The 19,626-nt window shown below is 34.5% G+C and overlaps 1 protein-coding gene across 1 annotated transcript in view; it reads right to left on the reverse strand.

Annotated features, from left to right (window-relative positions):
- Positions 1 to 4,164: 4,164 nt before the first annotated feature.
- Positions 4,165 to 19,626, reverse strand: part of LOC149771459 (potassium channel subfamily T member 2-like) — a 153,812-nt gene continuing 138,350 nt past the window's right edge. Inside the window, exons 25-27 of the mRNA XM_089948428.1 lie at positions 12,949 to 13,111; positions 11,323 to 11,407; positions 4,165 to 5,883 (exon numbers count right to left, since the gene is read on the reverse strand). Coding sequence (XP_089804554.1) covers positions 5,703 to 5,883; positions 11,323 to 11,407; positions 12,949 to 13,111 — 429 coding nt within the window. The 3' untranslated portion in view covers positions 4,165 to 5,702. The remainder of the gene's footprint in view (positions 5,884 to 11,322; positions 11,408 to 12,948; positions 13,112 to 19,626) is intronic.

The raw sequence follows: 19,626 nt of genomic DNA on the forward strand, positions 1-19,626 counted from the left end.
TCAAATTTCCACATTTTAACACATTTACAATGCAGTATCAGACTGCCCAGTCTGAAACGGTATTATCGGACACATTATAAACCATTTCGTCCTTAGAGATTTTCATGGTAAAAAATGCTCACCCCTTTTTGTATTTTGCCCAAAACAAAAACCTTTGTCTACGATATAATACTGATTTGGCACCAACAAAATCTAATATTTAATCATTTCTGTCAATGGAATCTTCCCATTAATGATGTAGGTGCAGTCTAATCAAAGTTGTGAGAATGTCAATGTTATGATAATCTTGGTGTTACCAAATACATAAACAATTTAATTACCATACATTTAATAAGGTAGACATTGTTTTATGGGTACAATTTTCATTAAGCAATTTTAAATTCTGAATTCAAATTGTCTAAAAGCCTCATTTTATCTCTTAAAACTGTCCAGCCTTGAACAAGATCTGAACGTGTGTTACCTCCTGTAAACAACTTTTCATTCTATTTCTTTACAAGAATTTTATGATCTGCATTTTTCAGCACACAGGACTATGATTCATTTTTTTGTCTGGTGATTAGTTACCCTGCGCATGACCTTTTTAAATTTGTATCTATCTGCTTCTTGGTTATAAACCGTTCACGGAGTCTTTGCTTTGATCGTTCAGTGATGTATCCAAGTGTTAATAAACATAATTTTGTTCCTAATCTACCTCACATACACTTCAGTTTTAATTTATATAGAAATAAATGTATATTTCTTGCATGAATCTCCTATCAGATATATATCCCCATTTACAGTCTTTTTATTGGTTTACTTTTACATCTATATTTTTCCAAAATTCAAAAGGTATTTTGATGACCCCCACCCCTTTTCTTCAAACCTCACATTTTTTGGATTTTGCTACCCTTCAGTTTCCCAATTTTCCAGGTTGAATATAAATCATTTTAGTCTTTCTCCAAAGATTCCACATGTCTGGATTTTATTTAATGAGAAGTTCTTTGAGATCTTATTTCAAATTAATATTACTTGTTGCTCAATTTTTCTCATTGGTTTACTAAACTAACTTGCATTTTCTATTATCTTAATTTTTCCTTCATGAATCCTATCTGTTCAGTGTCTGATGCATTGGACTCAAGACAAGAAGAAGGCATGAGCTCGATTTCCACCAAAGTATCAGACCAGATCAGGTACTGCAGTTTGTCTTTTACTCTATTTACTTTGAAACAATTTTATATGTAAGATGTTCCTAGTCCTAAAACACACAGTGACTATTAGCACTAGTCTAAAATTCCTTGAACTATTGGTTTTACCTATCTCCATGAAAACCAAACATTTTCAATTTCATTTATAGGTAATTTTCAAATGAAGCTTCTTGGGCACATGCACAGAAATAGAATTGTATTATATATTATATCTGAAATACTAGATCAAAGTTACTCCAATGCATAAATAGTGACCTCTTCTGTGATCAATAAAAATTCCAGAAAATGCTACGTTATGCCTGCTCTGCAAAGGAAAATACCAAACAAAGTCTGGAGTTTGAAAAGATAATGCAAGATAAAGATTCTTGTTTCTTGTTTTGGAGTTGAACACCATTTCTCAGTTCAAGACAGGCTATGAATGGCAGCCAGCATAACTGGCAGCGGAACAACTAGTGAAACCCATGGTATCAATCATATACCCACTGGAAACCACTTTTAAGTTTTCTCATAACCACACTGGCAGAGGCCTAGGCTCAAACCCATGTTGACATAGGTGAGGTGCCATTGTTTAGTAGAGGTGAATACTTTATACCACTCTGCCACCCAGGGTCCAGACAAAGATTCACTAATTATATTTTGAACCTGACAAAAGTTATTTGTGTGGAAAAACAGTTTATGCTCTACTGTGAAACCAGCTTTTAAAGAATGCTACATGTTTAGGCTTGTTCTCTTAGCATGTGTGGCAAAAGCTACACTTTTAAGACTATCATGCCAAAGCATATAATGTTCCTTGTTGAAGGACCCCCTATGTCTGCCAACTGGTGCTGATTCAATGGTTGGAATCAATCCCATATTTTTTTGGTCACAAGGTCAATGCATTGACCTCTGATGTGATAAGAACACAAAATTCTGTCCTCTGTAAACAGGCATCTTTTATAGCAAGATTAGATGTGACAGTAAATGAATATTAAGGTTTAATGATGTCCTTTTTAAGCAGGTTTTCTTCCTAAGAATGTGTCCACTAAGGTGATTGTTTTATTCATGTCCAATAACATTAGCACACTTTCAATAAACAATCAACAATGATTACACAACAAAGGAGTATTTTGAATAAACAGACTTCATAAATTAATTTGGCAGAGATGATTGATACTGAACACAATTTATGAACTGTTTCCGACAGGCTCCAAAAACTGTTACAGAATCATTACTAGTTGTTACAGGCTCCAAAACCTGTTGCTCATTCATTACTAATTGTTATAGGCTCCAAGAACTGTTATTGAATTATAACTGTTACTGGCTCTAAGAAATGCTAATAAGTCATAACTAATTGTTACAGGCTCCAAGAAGTACTACTGAATCATAAGTATTTGTTACATGCTCCAAGGAATGTTAATGAGTCATAACTGATTGTTACAGGTTTGAGAAGTACTATTGGATAATAAACTATTACAGGCTCCAAGAACTATAACTGAAAATCATAACTGATTGTTACAGGCTCCAAGAAGTACTATTGAACCATAATTGATTGTTACAGGCACCAAGAAGTACTACTGAACCATAATTGATTGTTACAGGCACCATGAAGTACTATTGAACCATAATTGATTGTTACAGGCACCAAGAAGTACTACTGAACCATAATTGATTGTTACAGGCACCATGAAGTACTACTGAACCATAATTGATTGTTACAGGCACCATGAAGTACTATTGAACCATAATTGATTGTTACAGGCACCAAGAAGTATTATTGAACCCTAAATGATTGTTACAGGCTCCAAGAAGTATTACTGAACCCTAAATGATTGTTACAGGCACCAAGAAGTACTACTGAACCATAACTGATTGTTACAGGCACCAAGAAGTACTATTGAACCATAATTGATTGTTACAGACACCAAGAAGTATTATTGAACCCTAAATGATTGTTACAGGCACCAAGAAGTACTACTGAACCATAATTGATTGTTACAGGCACCAAGAAGTACTATTGAACCATAATTGATTGTTACAGGCACCAAGAAGTATTATTGAACCCTAAATGATTGTTACAGGCTCCAAGAAGTATTACTGAACCCTAAATGATTGTTACAGGCTCCAAGAAGTATTACTGAACCCTAAATGATTGTTACAGGCACCAAGAAGTACTACTGAACCATAATTGATTGTTACAGGCACCAAGAAGTACTACTGAACCATAATTGATTGTTACAGGCACCAAGAAGTATTACTGAACCCTAAATGATTGTTACAGGCTCCAAGAAGTATTACTGAACCCTAAATGATTGTTACAGGCTCCAAGAAGTATTACTGAACCCTAAATGATTGTTACAGGCACCAAGAAGTACTACTGAACCATAATTGATTGTTACAGGCACCAAGAAGTACTATTGAACCATAATTGATTGTTACAGGCACCAAGAAGTACTATTGAACCATAATTGATTGTTACAGGCACCAAGAAGTATTACTGAACCCTAAATGATTGTTACAGGCTCCAAGAAGTATTACTGAACCCTAAATGATTGTTACAGGCACCAAGAAGTACTACTGAACCATAATTGATTGTTACAGGCACCAAGAAGTACTATTGAACCATAATTGATTGTTACAGGCACCAAGAAGTACTATTGAACCATAATTGATTGTTACAGGCACCAAGAAGTACTACTGAACCATAATTGATTGTTACAGGCACCAAGAAGTACTACTGAACCATAATTGATTGTTACAGGCACCAAGAAGTACTACTGAACCATAATTGATTGTTACAGGCACCAAGAAGTATTAATGAACCCTAAATGATTGTTACAGGCTCCAAGAAGTATTACTGAACCCTAAATGATTGTTACAGGCTCCAAGAAGTATTACTGAACCCTAAATGATTGTTACAGGCACCAAGAAGTATACTGAACCATAATTGATTGTTACAGGCACCAAGAAGTACTATTGAACCATAATTGATTGTTACAGGCACCAAGAAGTACTACTGAACCATAATTGATTGTTACAGGCACCAAGAAGTATTATTGAACCCTAAATGATTGTTACAGGCTCCAAGAAGTATTACTGAACCCTAAATGATTGTTACAGGCTCCAAGAATTGCACTGCTGTTCAATCATAACTGATTATGGCTAATTATTTTTCTTACTGATCAGTGATCATGAAAAAGATTTTCTATGGAATACTGTAATGTAATTTTAAAATAAAAATTCTCAATCAAAACAAACATTTTGCTGGTCCCAAGTTCTAGGAATGTCCAAAATGTTCATGAAGCTCACTGCAAAATTGGAAAATGTTAAGTGCTGTTTTTCCAAAAGGGCTATTGGCTGTAACAAGACGTACATGCTGATAAGAATCTTCAATAATTATCGCAAAGCTTTAGTAAGAAAAAACATCAAAAACAAAAATGTAAAACATTGATACAATTAAATATGCATGAAATATATCAAAATTCTAGTGGAAATTAATTTAAAAAAAGTAAACTATAAACAAAATGAGAAATAAAAGAAATTATTGAAATGCAAGATGACTTAAAATCAGTTGTGAATACTATACATAATAAAGGGTTTGTAAATAAATATTAAAAAGTTACAAAAAATGGAAACTATTGCATATTAGTGAATTTTATAACTTCTGAATCGAAAGGCCTAAAAAAAACACAACAAAAATGATGAAAAGAATAAAAACAACACATTTACCTGTAATTTAATTTCAGATCTACATATATCTGACCATTTGAGAATTATGATTTCTGATCTTTTGGGCAAAAACTATTTCCGCATTTTCATCAAGAACAGTGTATGAATAGAAAGAATACAGTTTAATTATACAATCGATGAATAGATGGAATATGATTTCATTATACAAAAGATGAATAGATGGAATATGATTTCATTATACAAAAGATGAATAGATGGAATATGATTTCATTGTACAAAAGATGAATAGATGAAATACAATTTCTAAATACAATAGATGAATAGATGGAATAAAATTACATAAGCAAATGGAATAAAATGTCATTCCCATCATTAATGCAGAAAAGAAAAGAAAATTATATGCAAAGAATTTTCTTTTGTCATATAGAAAACAAAAGCCACTCACAAAGCTTTTGATTGTTTCAGGCAGAACTGTTGTTTTCTAACCCAGAGTTGGTTCAAAAATTGATAAAATATACCAGTCACAAAGAGTTTGATTGTTTCAGGCAGAACTGTTGTTTTCAGACTGGAATGTAGACCTAAAATTGATTATAATAAATCAGATATAAAATATATGTGGTTCTGGCAGAGCTGTTCTTTTTGAACTTTGACATGAACAAAAATAAACTAGTCACAGATTTTTTAACTGTTTCAGGCAGTACTGTTTTGTTTTGACTTGAACGTGTCTGTAAAATTTATTATAATATATCAGACACAAAGATTTTGATCGTTTCATGAACAGCTGTTGTTTTCCGACTTGAATGTGACCCTCAAATTCATTACAATCAACTAGGCACAAAGATTTTGACTGTTTCAAGCAGAACTGTTCTTTTCTAACTTGTACCTGGTCCCAAAATTGATTACAATAGCATCAGTGTCATCAGATTGGTTATGTTTTCTGGAAATTGGTTGGGTCCATGGATGCTGAACCTTTGCACGTGCAGGATTTCTCCGACTTGGAATAGCAAACATTGAGCTTGGCTGTATCACATATCTAGAAAGAAATAAGTAATTTACATATTACTTACAATTGTTCTATGTGAATTTTTCAGGGAGACCTGTGTTCAACCCAGATTAATGTCAATCATATATTGTGTTAATCAGATTACTGTCATTTACATGTATGTTAAAACAGAATACTTCATTCATATGTGTTAAAACTTGATTACTGTCATTTACATTTTGTTAAAAATAGATTATTTCATTTACATTTGCATTAAAACTTGATTACTTCATTTACATTTGTGTTAAAAATAGATTATTTCATTCACATTTGTGTTAAAACTTGATTACAGTCATTTACATTTCTGTTAAAACCAAATTAATGCCATTTATTTTCATGTTAAAACCAGGATACTGTACTGTCATTCACATTACTGCAAATTACCTGAATTGCATTACACACCCATTTAAACTTATATAGCTGATCTGGCAGTCAATAGAAATGTTCAATCTTTGATTCTATAGTACATGTCACACATCTAACCTTTCCATTCCAAGACTGAATTTCATGTGTGTCAACACGGACAAGTGAAAATAAGTACTTTTATTTCAACATACAGTATTATTACCCTGCAAATGACTAATCACTGCAACTAACAAAAAACATCGTGCATTAATACCAAATGCCAGTATATTTTTACAGTTATGGATCGTAACAATCCGAAGTCATCAAATGTATAGAATGGTGTGCATTCAACTGAATATTTACCCCCATATAAAGATGTACATAGAAAAGTAAATACATGTTTCTAATTATCCAGAATGTAACAGCTGAATGAGCATTTTAAAATTTATTAAATTTTAACATATCACAGACTTTTCGTATCAAATATAAAAAAATGAATGTTTGAAATTGAATTTTGTTCAGTATGACACCAATGTTCAGATCTGATTGGCCTTCAGCAACAGAAAGCCTGCATGGATGATTTATGCCATCTAGTTACATGCTAATGATTTTCCAAGGTTCTATACACTTTATGGCATAGATGATTTATGCCACCTAGTTACATGCTAATGATTTTCCAAGGTTCTATACACTTTATGGCATGGATGATTCATGCCATCTAGTTACATGCTAATGATTTTCCAAGGTTCTATACACTTTATGGCATGGATGATTTATGCCAGCTAGTGAATTGCTAGTGATTTTCCAAGGTTCTATACACTTTATGGCATGGATAATTCATGCCAGCTAGTGAATTGCTAGTGATTTTCCTAGGTTCTATACACTTTATGGCATGGATGATTTATGCCAGCTAGTGAATTGCTAGTGATTTTCCAAGGTTCTATACACTTTATGGCATGGATGATTTATGCCAGCTAGTGAATTGCTAGTGATTTTCCAAGGTTCTATATCCTTTATGGCATGGGTGATTTATGCCATCTAGTTACATGCTAGTGATTTTCCAAGGTTCTATACACTTAATGGTATGAATGATTTATGCCAGCTAGTGAATTGCTAGTGATTTTCCAAGGTTCTATATCCTTTATGGCATGGGTGATTTATGCCAACTAGTGAACTGCTAGTGATTTTCCAAGGTTCTATATCCTTTATGGCATGGGTGATTTATGCCAACTAGTGAACTGCTAGTGATTTTCCAAGGTTCTATATCCTTTATGGCATGGGTGATTTATGCCAACTAGTGAACTGCTAGTGATTTTCCAAGGTTCTATATCCTTTATGGCATGGGTGATTTATGCCAGCTAGTGAATTGCTAGTGAGTTTCCAAGGTTCTATATCCTTTATGGCATGGGTGATTTATGCCAGCTAGTGAACTGCTAGTGATTTTCCAAGGTTCTATATCCTTTATGGCATGGGTGATTTATGCCAGCTAGTGAATTGCTAGTGAGTTTCCAAGGTTCTATATCCTTTATGGCATGGGTGATTTATGCCAGCTAGTGAACTGCTAGTGATTTTCCAAGGTTCTATATCCTTTATGGCATGGGTGATTTATGCCAGCTAGTGAACTGCTAGTGATTTTCCAAGGTTCTATATCCTTTATGGCATGGGTGATTTATGCCAACTAGTGAACTGCTAGTGATTTTCCAAGGTTCTATATCCTTTATGGCATGGGTGATTTATGCCAACTAGTGAACTGCTAGTGATTTTCCAAGGTTCTATATCCTTTATGGCATGGGTGATTTATGCCAGCTAGTGAATTGCTAGTGAGTTTCCAAGGTTCTATATCCTTTATGGCATGGGTGATTTATGCCAACTAGTGCAACCCTAGCAGAATCTGTGTCACATCTCAACATTTCTATTTCATCATTATTTTTTTAAGTGACTGCTTATGTGATAGAATTAGTTTTGAGCTTGTCAATATATATAGTTCACAAAACAGTAATGTTTACCATATATATATAATATAGAAGAATAGCAGGGACAAAGTTAAGAAAAATAGGAAGTCCGACAAAAAAGTAGGAACAACTAGGGCTATTGGAACGCCAAAATAAAAGACAGGAGCTGGCAACCATGTGAGAGTTCATAGCAGCGCATTACACATTCTGTATATATTCTCAAGCATGCTATGTCCTTCTGCAAAACTCTTAGACCTTATTCTTCTGTCCCATAATGTGCCAGCAAATCAGGGTATATGTTGTTTGTGCTACAGATTACTTCTAACAAACTACATAGACTGAGATTTCCTGGTACTTTATACAATGTCAGATATGGACCTATGAAGTTTGCAGTTCGACTTATAACAGAGTATTTATGATAGGTAATAACAGACATCACATCAATGATGTCCATACTGTAATGATGTCATATGGCACATTAGGCATTGATATTGGGGGCGCTCACCAGATAATATGTACTTTTGAGAGAGTGACGTATGTAAGGTGAAGTAGTTCGCATTTAAAACATGCACAATGGAGAGAATGTTGGCATACCTCTATGCTACATTAATGTAATGTGGATGATATTTCTTTTGGATATTGTACTTTTGGAAATTTTACATGATTTAAGCACACTGCTAAGTAAAATGACTGCTCCCTTGTGTTAAAAAATCAGCCTGAATTAGTCTAAAGTACACTATACATAGCAGCTATTAAAATAGGGAAAATGAATTTTGCCAGACTAGACAATACCAGTTTCTGAAAGTGCAATGAATGAATTACCAAATATATAAAAGGTAAAAAAAGTTATCGGCTCTGCATCCGAGATGAATGCTCTAACCACTCAGCCACCGGAGCGGTGCAGTGAATGTAAACATTATGTTAAACTAAAACATTTGTAAAGTACATGTATACCTTATTTATCTCATTTACAGTTGCACAAACTTCAGTTCCAAACTCTATGCAGCTCAATGGCTTGTTCCTATTGCTCAACTTAAGTCTTTTTTTCTTCTTCATTTCAGATGCTGACGGTAATCATATATTCCGCCAGGTGACATACTCAAATTGACATGTGATATCCAATAAATATAATTTTGTCCCTTTATGATATCATTCATAAGAATTTGAATATTCCTTTTTATTATTTTGTGATGATTATTAACACTTTTTAAGAGGCTTAATTTCCGTTTCCTTTTCAACATGCATCGCTTGGTGGAAGCCATTTTTTAAAATTCTAAAATCAACAGTTTGATCATACAGATGCTTTACATTACAAAATGTGTACAGTTTGAAGCATCTGAGGTATTGCTGTAAAGTTAGTCTGGTACCCTGACTAAGCCCACTATTTTTCATGAAATCCGGATCCAGACCAAATACAGATGAACCAATTATCCAGATTTTTTTACAACAATAATTTTCCTATAGTTTTTGCTTTTATTCCATGCATGTATTTTAATGGTCATTTTCGTAAGACTTATGGCAAAATTGTAAGGATAGGCAGGTATGACTTAAGAGTGACAATTTAGACACAGTGATCTAATTTTGGTATGCTGCATTACTCCTATCCAATGTTTCTACATACCAATTAATGCAAGTGTAGATGAAAAAGAATGCAAGAATTATTGTAGGAGTAACAATGAACAGCTAAAAAAGGTCATTGAAGCCTGAAAGTTAGGTCAAAGTGGTCTTGTTTTGGTATGGTTATGTTGCTTTCATCAAGATGTATCTATATATCAATTTTCATAAGTAATGGTGATATAAGGTTTGATATAGTAAATGAACAGCTGAAAATATCAATGTCAATCTAGCATGCAGATTATCTTGTATTGACCTAGTTCAGGCATTACTGGGTTACATAATCCATATGTTTCAACCAATACATACCAATGTTCATGAGTAAAGTTGAAATATTGTATAAGCTATTAAGGGTGCAATCAATGAATTGCTTAAAATACAAGTCATTAAAGCATTCAAATTAAGTCACAGCGACTTAGTTTGGGGAATGACTGAGTTACTCCTCCTGAAATGCATCATCATACCAAATAACATAATTGCAGTTGAAATATGGTTTAAGATATTGAGGGGTAACAAAATACGGAAGCGGTAGCAAAGAAAATAATAAATGAATGAACATAAATGAATGGGCAAAAAATTATGGCACCACCCATTTCTGTTGGTCAGGGGATAACATAGTCATTCAAGTGTGGAATCTAAGTCAAACTGGCCTACTTCTATTTGTTTTTTTTATACCCAAAAAGATGTGTCCATGAACAGAGCTGCATATCTTCCAATGCAATAGTACACACGAAAATGAGGTAAATGAAAACCTTAACAAAAGTCGAGAATGAGTTAAATATAGATTACACTGACCTACATTTGGTAAAGTGGTGTTGTATATTAAGATGTATCCACAAACGAAATTAAATGTGACTCTGTGACTAAATTTACTTGAAAAACCTACTACAACACTGAAGTGAATGCAAAGTAAAAACCGAAATATTAATCTCTAAGTTAATAATGTATTATCACTGTAAAAACAGGAAAGACTAAATTTCAATGCAAGGACTTCCAATATCTAGGAACGTCATCTTGATTTAAAATCCAATGCAAAGACCTTCAAATGCCCAGGATCCTTATTTTAATTTAAAATTCAAAGCAAAGATATCAATGCCCAACATCCAAGACTAATTTGATTTAAAATTCAATGCAAAAGCCTTCTAATGTCCAGGATCATTATTTGATTTAAAATTCAACGCAAAGGCCTTCTAATGTCCAGGAACATTATTTGATTTAAAATTCAACGCAAAGGCCTTCTAATGTCCAGGATCATCATTTGATTTAAAATTCAACGCAAAGACCTTCTAATGTCCAGGATCATCATTTGATTTAAAATTCAACGCAAAGACCTTCTAATGTCCAGGATCATTATTTGATTTAAAACTCAACGCAAAGGCCTTCTAATGTCCAGGAACATCATTTGATTTAAAATTCAATGCAAAGACCTTCTAATGTCCAGGATCATCATTTGATTTAAAATTCAACGCAATGATTTTCCAATGTACAGGATCTTTTTTTATATAGAATAGATACTTACACTAGATCCCCAACTTTTAGTGTCCTTTGTGGAGAAGGGTTCAGAATGACATAGGATACCTCATTCTTTGAGCTTTCTATTTCACCTGCAAAAAAACCCCCCAGATATAAAATATTGATAAATGGCACAAATTTACTTAATGCTATGAAATGTATTGTGCTACTGCTGTCCAATTTACAGGGACACATACAATTTACAGGGACACATACAATTCTTGTAATTAAGAACATGGATTGAGGATACTGGCAGGTGGTATGAATGCATATTTTAAATATCAAGATTAGCCTTGAAATGTTATCTCCCTTAACCTGGATGCATTGTATCATGTGTACAAAGTAAGAGTGTGTGTCTGTGGGTGTGTGTGTGTGTGTTAAGATTTTTAACATAGCTTTAACAATTTTAGTTATAATCATTACGAGGTCTGCGGTTTAGAGTGATGTCTAGCACTGGGGCATCATGCTGCAGACATGTAGCATGATGTCCCACCCAGTCACATTATCCTGATACCAGGCCAACCAGTCCTATCATAACCTCTTAATGCTGACTGCCAAGTGAGGCAGCTGTTAGTACCATTTTTATAATTCTTTGGTATGACTTGGCTGAGATTTGAACCCAAGGTGGATGCTCTAACCATACAGGTCAATGGAGTAGTCCATACAAAGTAGGATGGTGATCCTATATTTTATTTTGATATGAGCAGGTATTCATATACAGAACGTGCAAGTCTAATCAATCTGCAAACAACAAACACCCTGATCTGCCATCACCTAATGCACCTTGGATCAGGATTTATGTTTGTTCTATCATTCCAGTGGCCTAGTGATTAGTGCATCCAACATGGGTGCGGAGGTCAAGGGTTCAACCCTGGCTGGGTCATACTAAAGACTTATAAAAATAAACTAACACCTGCCTTGCTTGCCACTCAGCATTAAGAGGTTAGTGTTAGGACTGGTTGGCCTGGTATCAAGATATTGTGACTGGGTGGGACATCATTTTACATGTCCTTGGCATGATGCCCCAGTGTTAGACATCACTATAAACAGCCACACTGCAGACATCAAAGCAATATGACTGAACTTTTTTTAAAGCTATGTAAAAATCTAAATCGTACACACACTTTTGTTCTACTGGATGCTTAATATGAGTAAAAAAGTTCTTAACATTTATAAATTGTCATTTATTTGGGTCAAGTGCAATGATCCTATTGGAGCAACGTCTGAGTCTCAAAAATGCATGAACACTTCCTGGAAGGTCTGCAGGTATGTTGAGAAAACACTTGTTTGTGAAATAAGTCATTAGTTACAATATTGGACTATGATGCTCTCCACTGCCTTTGCACACAGCTAGTTTGGTACACTTTGAAAAATTCCCAATATACAGTAATGTTAGCAGTTACAAGCTTTTGCAAATGACAGTATGCAATAATGTTATTTAATCTGGACAAGATGATATTTTGGGGGCTAAATGCATGAAGCGGCTCTGAAATGATATACATTTATTGCGTTACCTTGTATAAATATAAAATTAGCAGTAGTAGTACTGGTATATAGCTACCAACCTATCTATCAAAGTGAAGGAAAAAAATTCATCTGAAAAATAAAAAAGTTCACAATGACCAACACTTACAGTAATCTTCTTCACACAGTGCCAGTCTTTTCATCCTGTTACGCACTAGATCTGAGATATCAGCTTGTTCTTGGTTGTAACTTGTACTCCAGTGTTTTGACATGCACACAGATGAGTTTTTCCTCAAGTCATGCTTAAACCTTGGCTTGGCGGTGTTGTTGTTCTCCTACAACAAGAAAGTCATTTAAAAAAGTTAATTCACTGCTTTATCTCTTTAACAGAATGAAAATCTTATCTCCCTTAAGAACAGAGAAAGATGTCCTACAATACATAATCATGCCACACCTAGAATATTGTTGTTTTATCTTGGGTAATAGTGTTACACAAAAAATCAGGAAAGATTACTGAAATTTCAAAACAGAGCAGCTAGAGTTATCCATGATACAGATTTAGATTTTTAAATCCTACAGCGGCTTCCATTTCAACAGAGAACTCAGTTTCATAAGGTTTTACTTGTCAATAAATCCTTACATGGATTGGCTCCTGATTATCTTAAATGTAACTTTAAATTTGTTGAAATATACATGTGCATAAACTAAGATCCAGCTCAAACAGCAAGATATTTACCTAAACCAAGTTCCGAGTCTGATAAGAAGAGTTGTGCTTTTTCTGGAGCCAAACTGGAATTCCATACCACCTAATATAAAGTCAGCTGACCCATGCCAAGCTTTCGAAAAAAAGCTTCCAAGTCAACATCTACAGAAACAATCATTTGTATGATTTTGTTTAACTCATCTGGCCCCTGAGGTTTTTGTCGTTTTCTCTTGCAATGCGCGTAGGAAAGACATTGGGGGGGGCTATTTCTGAATACATCGTAATACATCAACTTTCAACAGATTTTCCACGAGTCTAATGCCTGGTTGTATTAGAAACATCATTTTCCATTGGTTATTTTGCTTGCGCATGAGCAGAAGGGTATAAGTTGGAGTTCTTTTTTTTTTTGCTTAATGGACCCACTATTTTTTTTACGGAGACTGCTCTTGATTCCTAATGCCCTTTTTTTTTTTTGCTTAATGGACCCACTATTTTTTTTATGGAGACTGCTCTTGATTCCTAATGCCCACCTTATCCTAGTTTTTGCAAAGGTTCACCTGCCTGTGTGAAGTTCAGACCAGTCTGTCTTAGATCTGAGGCCAAAAATCCATACACAAAATCGCATTCTGACCACGAACAAATTTTGGGTGAGGAAAAAAAAAAAACGGGTCCAAAAAATGAGTTTTTTTCCTCTGTATTTTGTAGTGCTACTAGAACTTCCAGATTATTTGGCATTATTTTAGAGCTATTTCTGTCTGCTTTTTTGTAATACCACCCACGCTGGTGTATCTTAAATGACCTTGATGCTGCAAAGCTCGGAAATAGGGTACAGTCTCATCACATCTACAGACGGGATTGGGGCTGAATCAGTTAATCAAGTTTATGGAAATTTCTTAGAAATTGTCAAAGAATGGCTTTTTTTGTAACTTATGTGCAATACTGATGCACAAGTGATGAAATAAATAAGTAATATTCAGATTTGGTGATGTCACCAAAATTCTCCCATTAACTCATTCAGCCCCGGAGGTTTTTGTCACTTTTGCCTGAAAATGCACGTTGGAAAGACATTTCGGGGGCTATTTCTAATATATCGGCTTTCAACAGATTTTCCATGAGACTAATGCCTAGTTGTATTAGAAACATCATTTTCCATTGGTTATTTTGCTTGCGCATGAGCAAAATGGTAAAAGTTGGAGTTCTTTATTCCTTTTTGCTTAACTCTTTACCTCATAGAGCATAGTGACAAAGTGCAGCGCGCTATAAATAAAACACCTGTTACCTAGTAGACCGCATATGCATAGCCTTCCTGTGAACTGTTAAGCAATGTAGTGTATGTTACGTTTAACAGCAATTTTAACCATTTTACATTTTTGTTACACATCTATTATTTGTGGAAAAATTTAAGAGTAAAGTCCGATTGTTATAGCTGTGTAATTATTTTTCACGGAAGAATTTTTTATCTGCTTTAAAATCTTGAGAGAACTCGTTCACCGTCATGTCAGTGAGGCCGCGTGACCAACTGTAGCTGCTATTTCCCATACTCGAAATTTACATGTTTTTCGTCTGTGTCTACATCACTAAATCATCTGAATTTGATAATTTATAAAAAATAATTGCCGCCTACATCAATATCAGAGCCTTTACTTAAGTTATTGAATCTTTCCTAGTTGTGATTCTAATCGTGAAAACTTCATAAGTACTGAATGAAATCTGCGACCGCCATTTTGGAGAGTGGAGATTACGACCCAGTTACTTTAAATAGCAGATATCGACAAGTGCATAAACAGTGACCACGTGATCTGACGTAATTGTCATTCACAGAAATGAATGTAGCATCTAATAGGTGGGTTTTCCCAAAAACCAGCTCAAAATGGCTGATGTTTACAGCAGGCGTCAAAAGGCGCTTCCATGTGAATGGAGTTGAGGTGTTGAAGGCTCTTCCATGCGTATGGAGTAGAGGCGTCCAAAGACGCTTGTATGAGATAAAAGGTTAATGGACCCATTATTTTCGTATGCAGACCGCTCTTTATTCCAAACACCCACCTTATCCTAGTTTTTTCAAAGGTTCACCTGTCTGTGTGTAGTTCAGACCAGTCTGCTTTAGATCTGAGGCCAAAAGGTCTAAAATCCATACACAAAATCGCATTCTGACCACAAGCAAATTTTGGGTGAAAGAAAACCGGGTCCAGAAAGTAAGGTTTTTCCCTCTGTATTTTGTAGTGCAACCAGAACTTCCAGATTATTTGGTATCATGTTAGAGCTATATTTTGTCTGCCTTTTTGTAATACCACCCACGTTGGTGTATCTTAAATGACCTTGATGCTGCAGAGCTTGGAAATATGGTACAGCCTCATCATGCCTACAGGCGGAATTGGGGCCGAATGAGTTAAATCAGTATTACTACTCTTTAAAACATAATTTGTTATATGATGTACAATGTGTTACATATGTTCGCTACTACTCTTTGTATGAATCCTGTGTGTACTCATCCTTAAAGCCTTCTGCATATTTTGCAGTAGCAAACCTGCCAACCCTGATGAGTCCGTCTCAGTAAGGCAGTTGATTTTTTTCCTGTATGATTGACCAGTTTTTGGTAAGGTGTAACACAATATCAATAACTGCTATTGTAAAGCTGGAAAACATAATTAAAAGTGAGATGCAGTGATGATAAACATTATGTTCAACTGAAAAGTTTGTAAAGTACACGCGTACTTTATTTATCTTCGTGGTATTGGTTTCAGAGCCCTTAAGAGCAAATCACAAAATAATTTGTAAACAATGTAAGTTTTATTAAATGTTCATTTACACTTTGAATCATCATTATACCTATACCAGCTTTTATTCACAAGAATCTGAATTTTTCTTTTTATTCTTCTGTTTATTATTAACACTTTTCAAGAGGCTTATTGCCCTTTTTGTCTTAAATATGCATCACTTGCTGGACCTCATTTAAAAAAAAATTAAATAATCAACAGTTTGATCATGCAGACACTTCGCATGAACAAATAGGTGCAGTTTAAAGCATCTGGGGTGCTGCTGTAAAGTTAGTCTGGTTCCCTGACTAATTTCACTAATTCTAATATGAAACCTGAATCCAAATCAAACACAGATATAACAATTATCTGGATTTTTGGCAATAATCATTTTCCCATAGTTTTTGCTTGTATGCAATTTGAGGGTAATTTTTGTAAGACATGGCAAAATCAGAAGGGTTGGCAGGTCTGTTGCAGTGGTGGATCAATTGTCTAGATTTTAATAGCATTGTTGTCTATAGATACCACTTCTTGTAAAAACTGTGCAATATATATATAGATAGAGAGAGAGAGAGAGAGAGAGAGAGAGAGAATTATAAATATACACCAGACAGAACGGAAAGTGCTATCCCTGGATTCCTACAGAAGAATGCTTGATAATAGTTGGCAGAATTATTATTATAATACAAATGAAACTATCATACAGGTTAGAGAATTTTTAATTCGTACTTTATGGAGATTCGAACCCATAAGCAGAATTAATATCTGCTACACACAAATGCATATAACACCGATTGAGTAACATCATTTTTGGTGATGTGTGCTTAGACGTGAGGGATCATGGACTCGTGTGTGCAGGCAAGGCAATGGGTACCATTTATCTGTGGACCTGGGTTCGAATCTCTGTAGAGTACAAATTAAAAATTCTCTAACCTGTATGATAGCATCATTTGTATTAAAATATTAATTCTGAGTACTATTAATCAAGCATTTTTCTATAGGAATCCAGGGGTAGCACTCTCCATTCTGTCTGGTGTATATTTACAATTCTCTGTAATTAATTTTATATACCTTGATTTCTTTCATAGGAATCCGGAATGACTGTAGATAAATGAGAATTAATTATTAGGTCATCATGCGAGTGTGTCTGCTCCACACAAGTGCATATAACACCGACTGAGTAACATCATTTTTGGTGATGTGTGCTTAGTCATGAGGGAATATGGGCTCGTGTGTGCAGGCAAGGTGATGGGTTCCACTTACCTGCAGACCTGGGTAGGAATCTCCATATAGTATGAATTGCAAATTATATAACCTTTATGATAGTAATATTTTTAATATATATATATATATATATATATATATATATATATATATATATATATATATATATATATATATATATACATACATACATACATACACTGGATGTACAAATGCAATTGTAGAAAGCTTATGGAAGATTGATCAGTTGACCAAATAAGCTTCTTTAAAGTCATTATTATTATTATTATTATTATTATTATTATTATTCAATAAATGTACACATTTAGCATGTACAGAAAAAATATGTTTGTTCCAGTGAACTCTTTATTTATTGAATAAATCAAACACTAAACCACAGATACCTCATCTTTATTTATTTAATAAATCAAACACTAAACCACAGATACCTCAACCCACTTTAATAAATCTAACACCAAAAAAAGAGATACCAAAATCCACTTTAATAAATCTAACACCCAGAGATACCAGGTACTAACACCCACTTTAATAAATCAAATACCAAAACATAGATACTGGGCACCAACACACTCTAATACATCTAACATTGAAACAGAGATAGCAGATACCTCAACCCACTTTAATAAATCTAACACAAAAACAGAGATACCTCAACCAACTTTAATAAATCTAACACTAAAACAGATATCAGGTACATCCACACACTTTAATAAATCAAAAACCAAAACAAAGATACTGGGCACCAACACTTTAATAAATCTAAGACTCAAACACAGATACTGGGCACCAACAATTTAATAAATCTAACACTCAAACACAGATACTGAGCACCAACGCTTTAATAAATCTAACACTAAAACAGAGATATCATGTACCTCCACCCATATTAATAAATCGAACACCAAGCCCGAGATACCGCCACCCACTTTAATAAATCAAACACCAAAACCAGATATACTGCCACCCACTCATCAGTGCATCATATTCTATATAAAAAAAGTGTTTTTCTTTCAACAATTATTCCTTTAAAATTACAATAATTACATATGTAACTATTTTGGTTTTCCACAAATGCTAAAATTTCATTGTATTACATATATCATGTACACATAGTGACCTTTACCTTGAGGCTATAAGAATGATTACAAATGCGAGAAATGTCAAGGCAAGATATGCATAACAAGCAAAAGTTTCATGAAAAAGAACATTGGTTCAAAATTTATAACCATATATGATTGAGATTTTAGTGAATTTCACTGAAATAGCAGTCATATTTTCACTGTCTAATAGTGTATATTTAATTCCTTCAGGGATAAACAGACCTTCCTACTGAATCAATCCACTCATAACTGATAAAAAAAATAACCTATCTACAGATAGGCCTACTGAACTGCTTCACTCACAATGGATAAAACACCAATTTCCAGACAGGCCTACAGAACTGCTCCACTCATAATGGATAAAACACCAATCTACAGATAGGCCTACACTACTGCTCCACTCATAATGGATAGAACACCAAGCTACAGACAGGCCTACAGAACTGCTCCACTCATAATGGATAAAACACCAATCTACATATATGCCTACAGAACTGATCCACTCATAATGGATAAAACACCAATTTCCAGACAGGCCTACAGAACTGCTCCACTCATAATGGATAAAACACCAATCTACAGATAGGCCTACACCACTGCTCCACTCATAATGGATAAAACACCAATTTCCAGACAGGCCTACAGAACTGCTCCACTCATAATGGATAAAACACCAATCTACAGATAGGCCTACAGAACTGCTCCATTCATAATGGATAAAACACCAATATACAGATAGGCCTACTGAACTGCTCCATTCATAATGGATAAAACACCAATTTCCAGACAGGCCTACAGAACTGCTCCCTCATAATGGATAAAACACCAATCTACAGATAGGCCTACAGAACTGCACCATTCATAATGGATAAAACACCAATCTACAGACAGGCCTACAGAACTGATCCACTCATAATGGATAAAACACCAATTTCCAGACAGGCCTACACTACTGCTCCACTCACAATGGATAAAACACCAATTTCCAGACAGGCCTGCAGAACTGCTCCACTCATAATGGATAAAACACCAATCTACAGATATGC

Source organism: Sinohyriopsis cumingii, unplaced genomic scaffold (assembly GCF_028554795.1).
Source record: "Sinohyriopsis cumingii isolate HCF-2022 unplaced genomic scaffold, ASM2855479v2 utg001837l, whole genome shotgun sequence".
In the NCBI taxonomy this organism is placed as follows: domain Eukaryota; kingdom Metazoa; phylum Mollusca; class Bivalvia; order Unionida; family Unionidae; genus Sinohyriopsis; species Sinohyriopsis cumingii.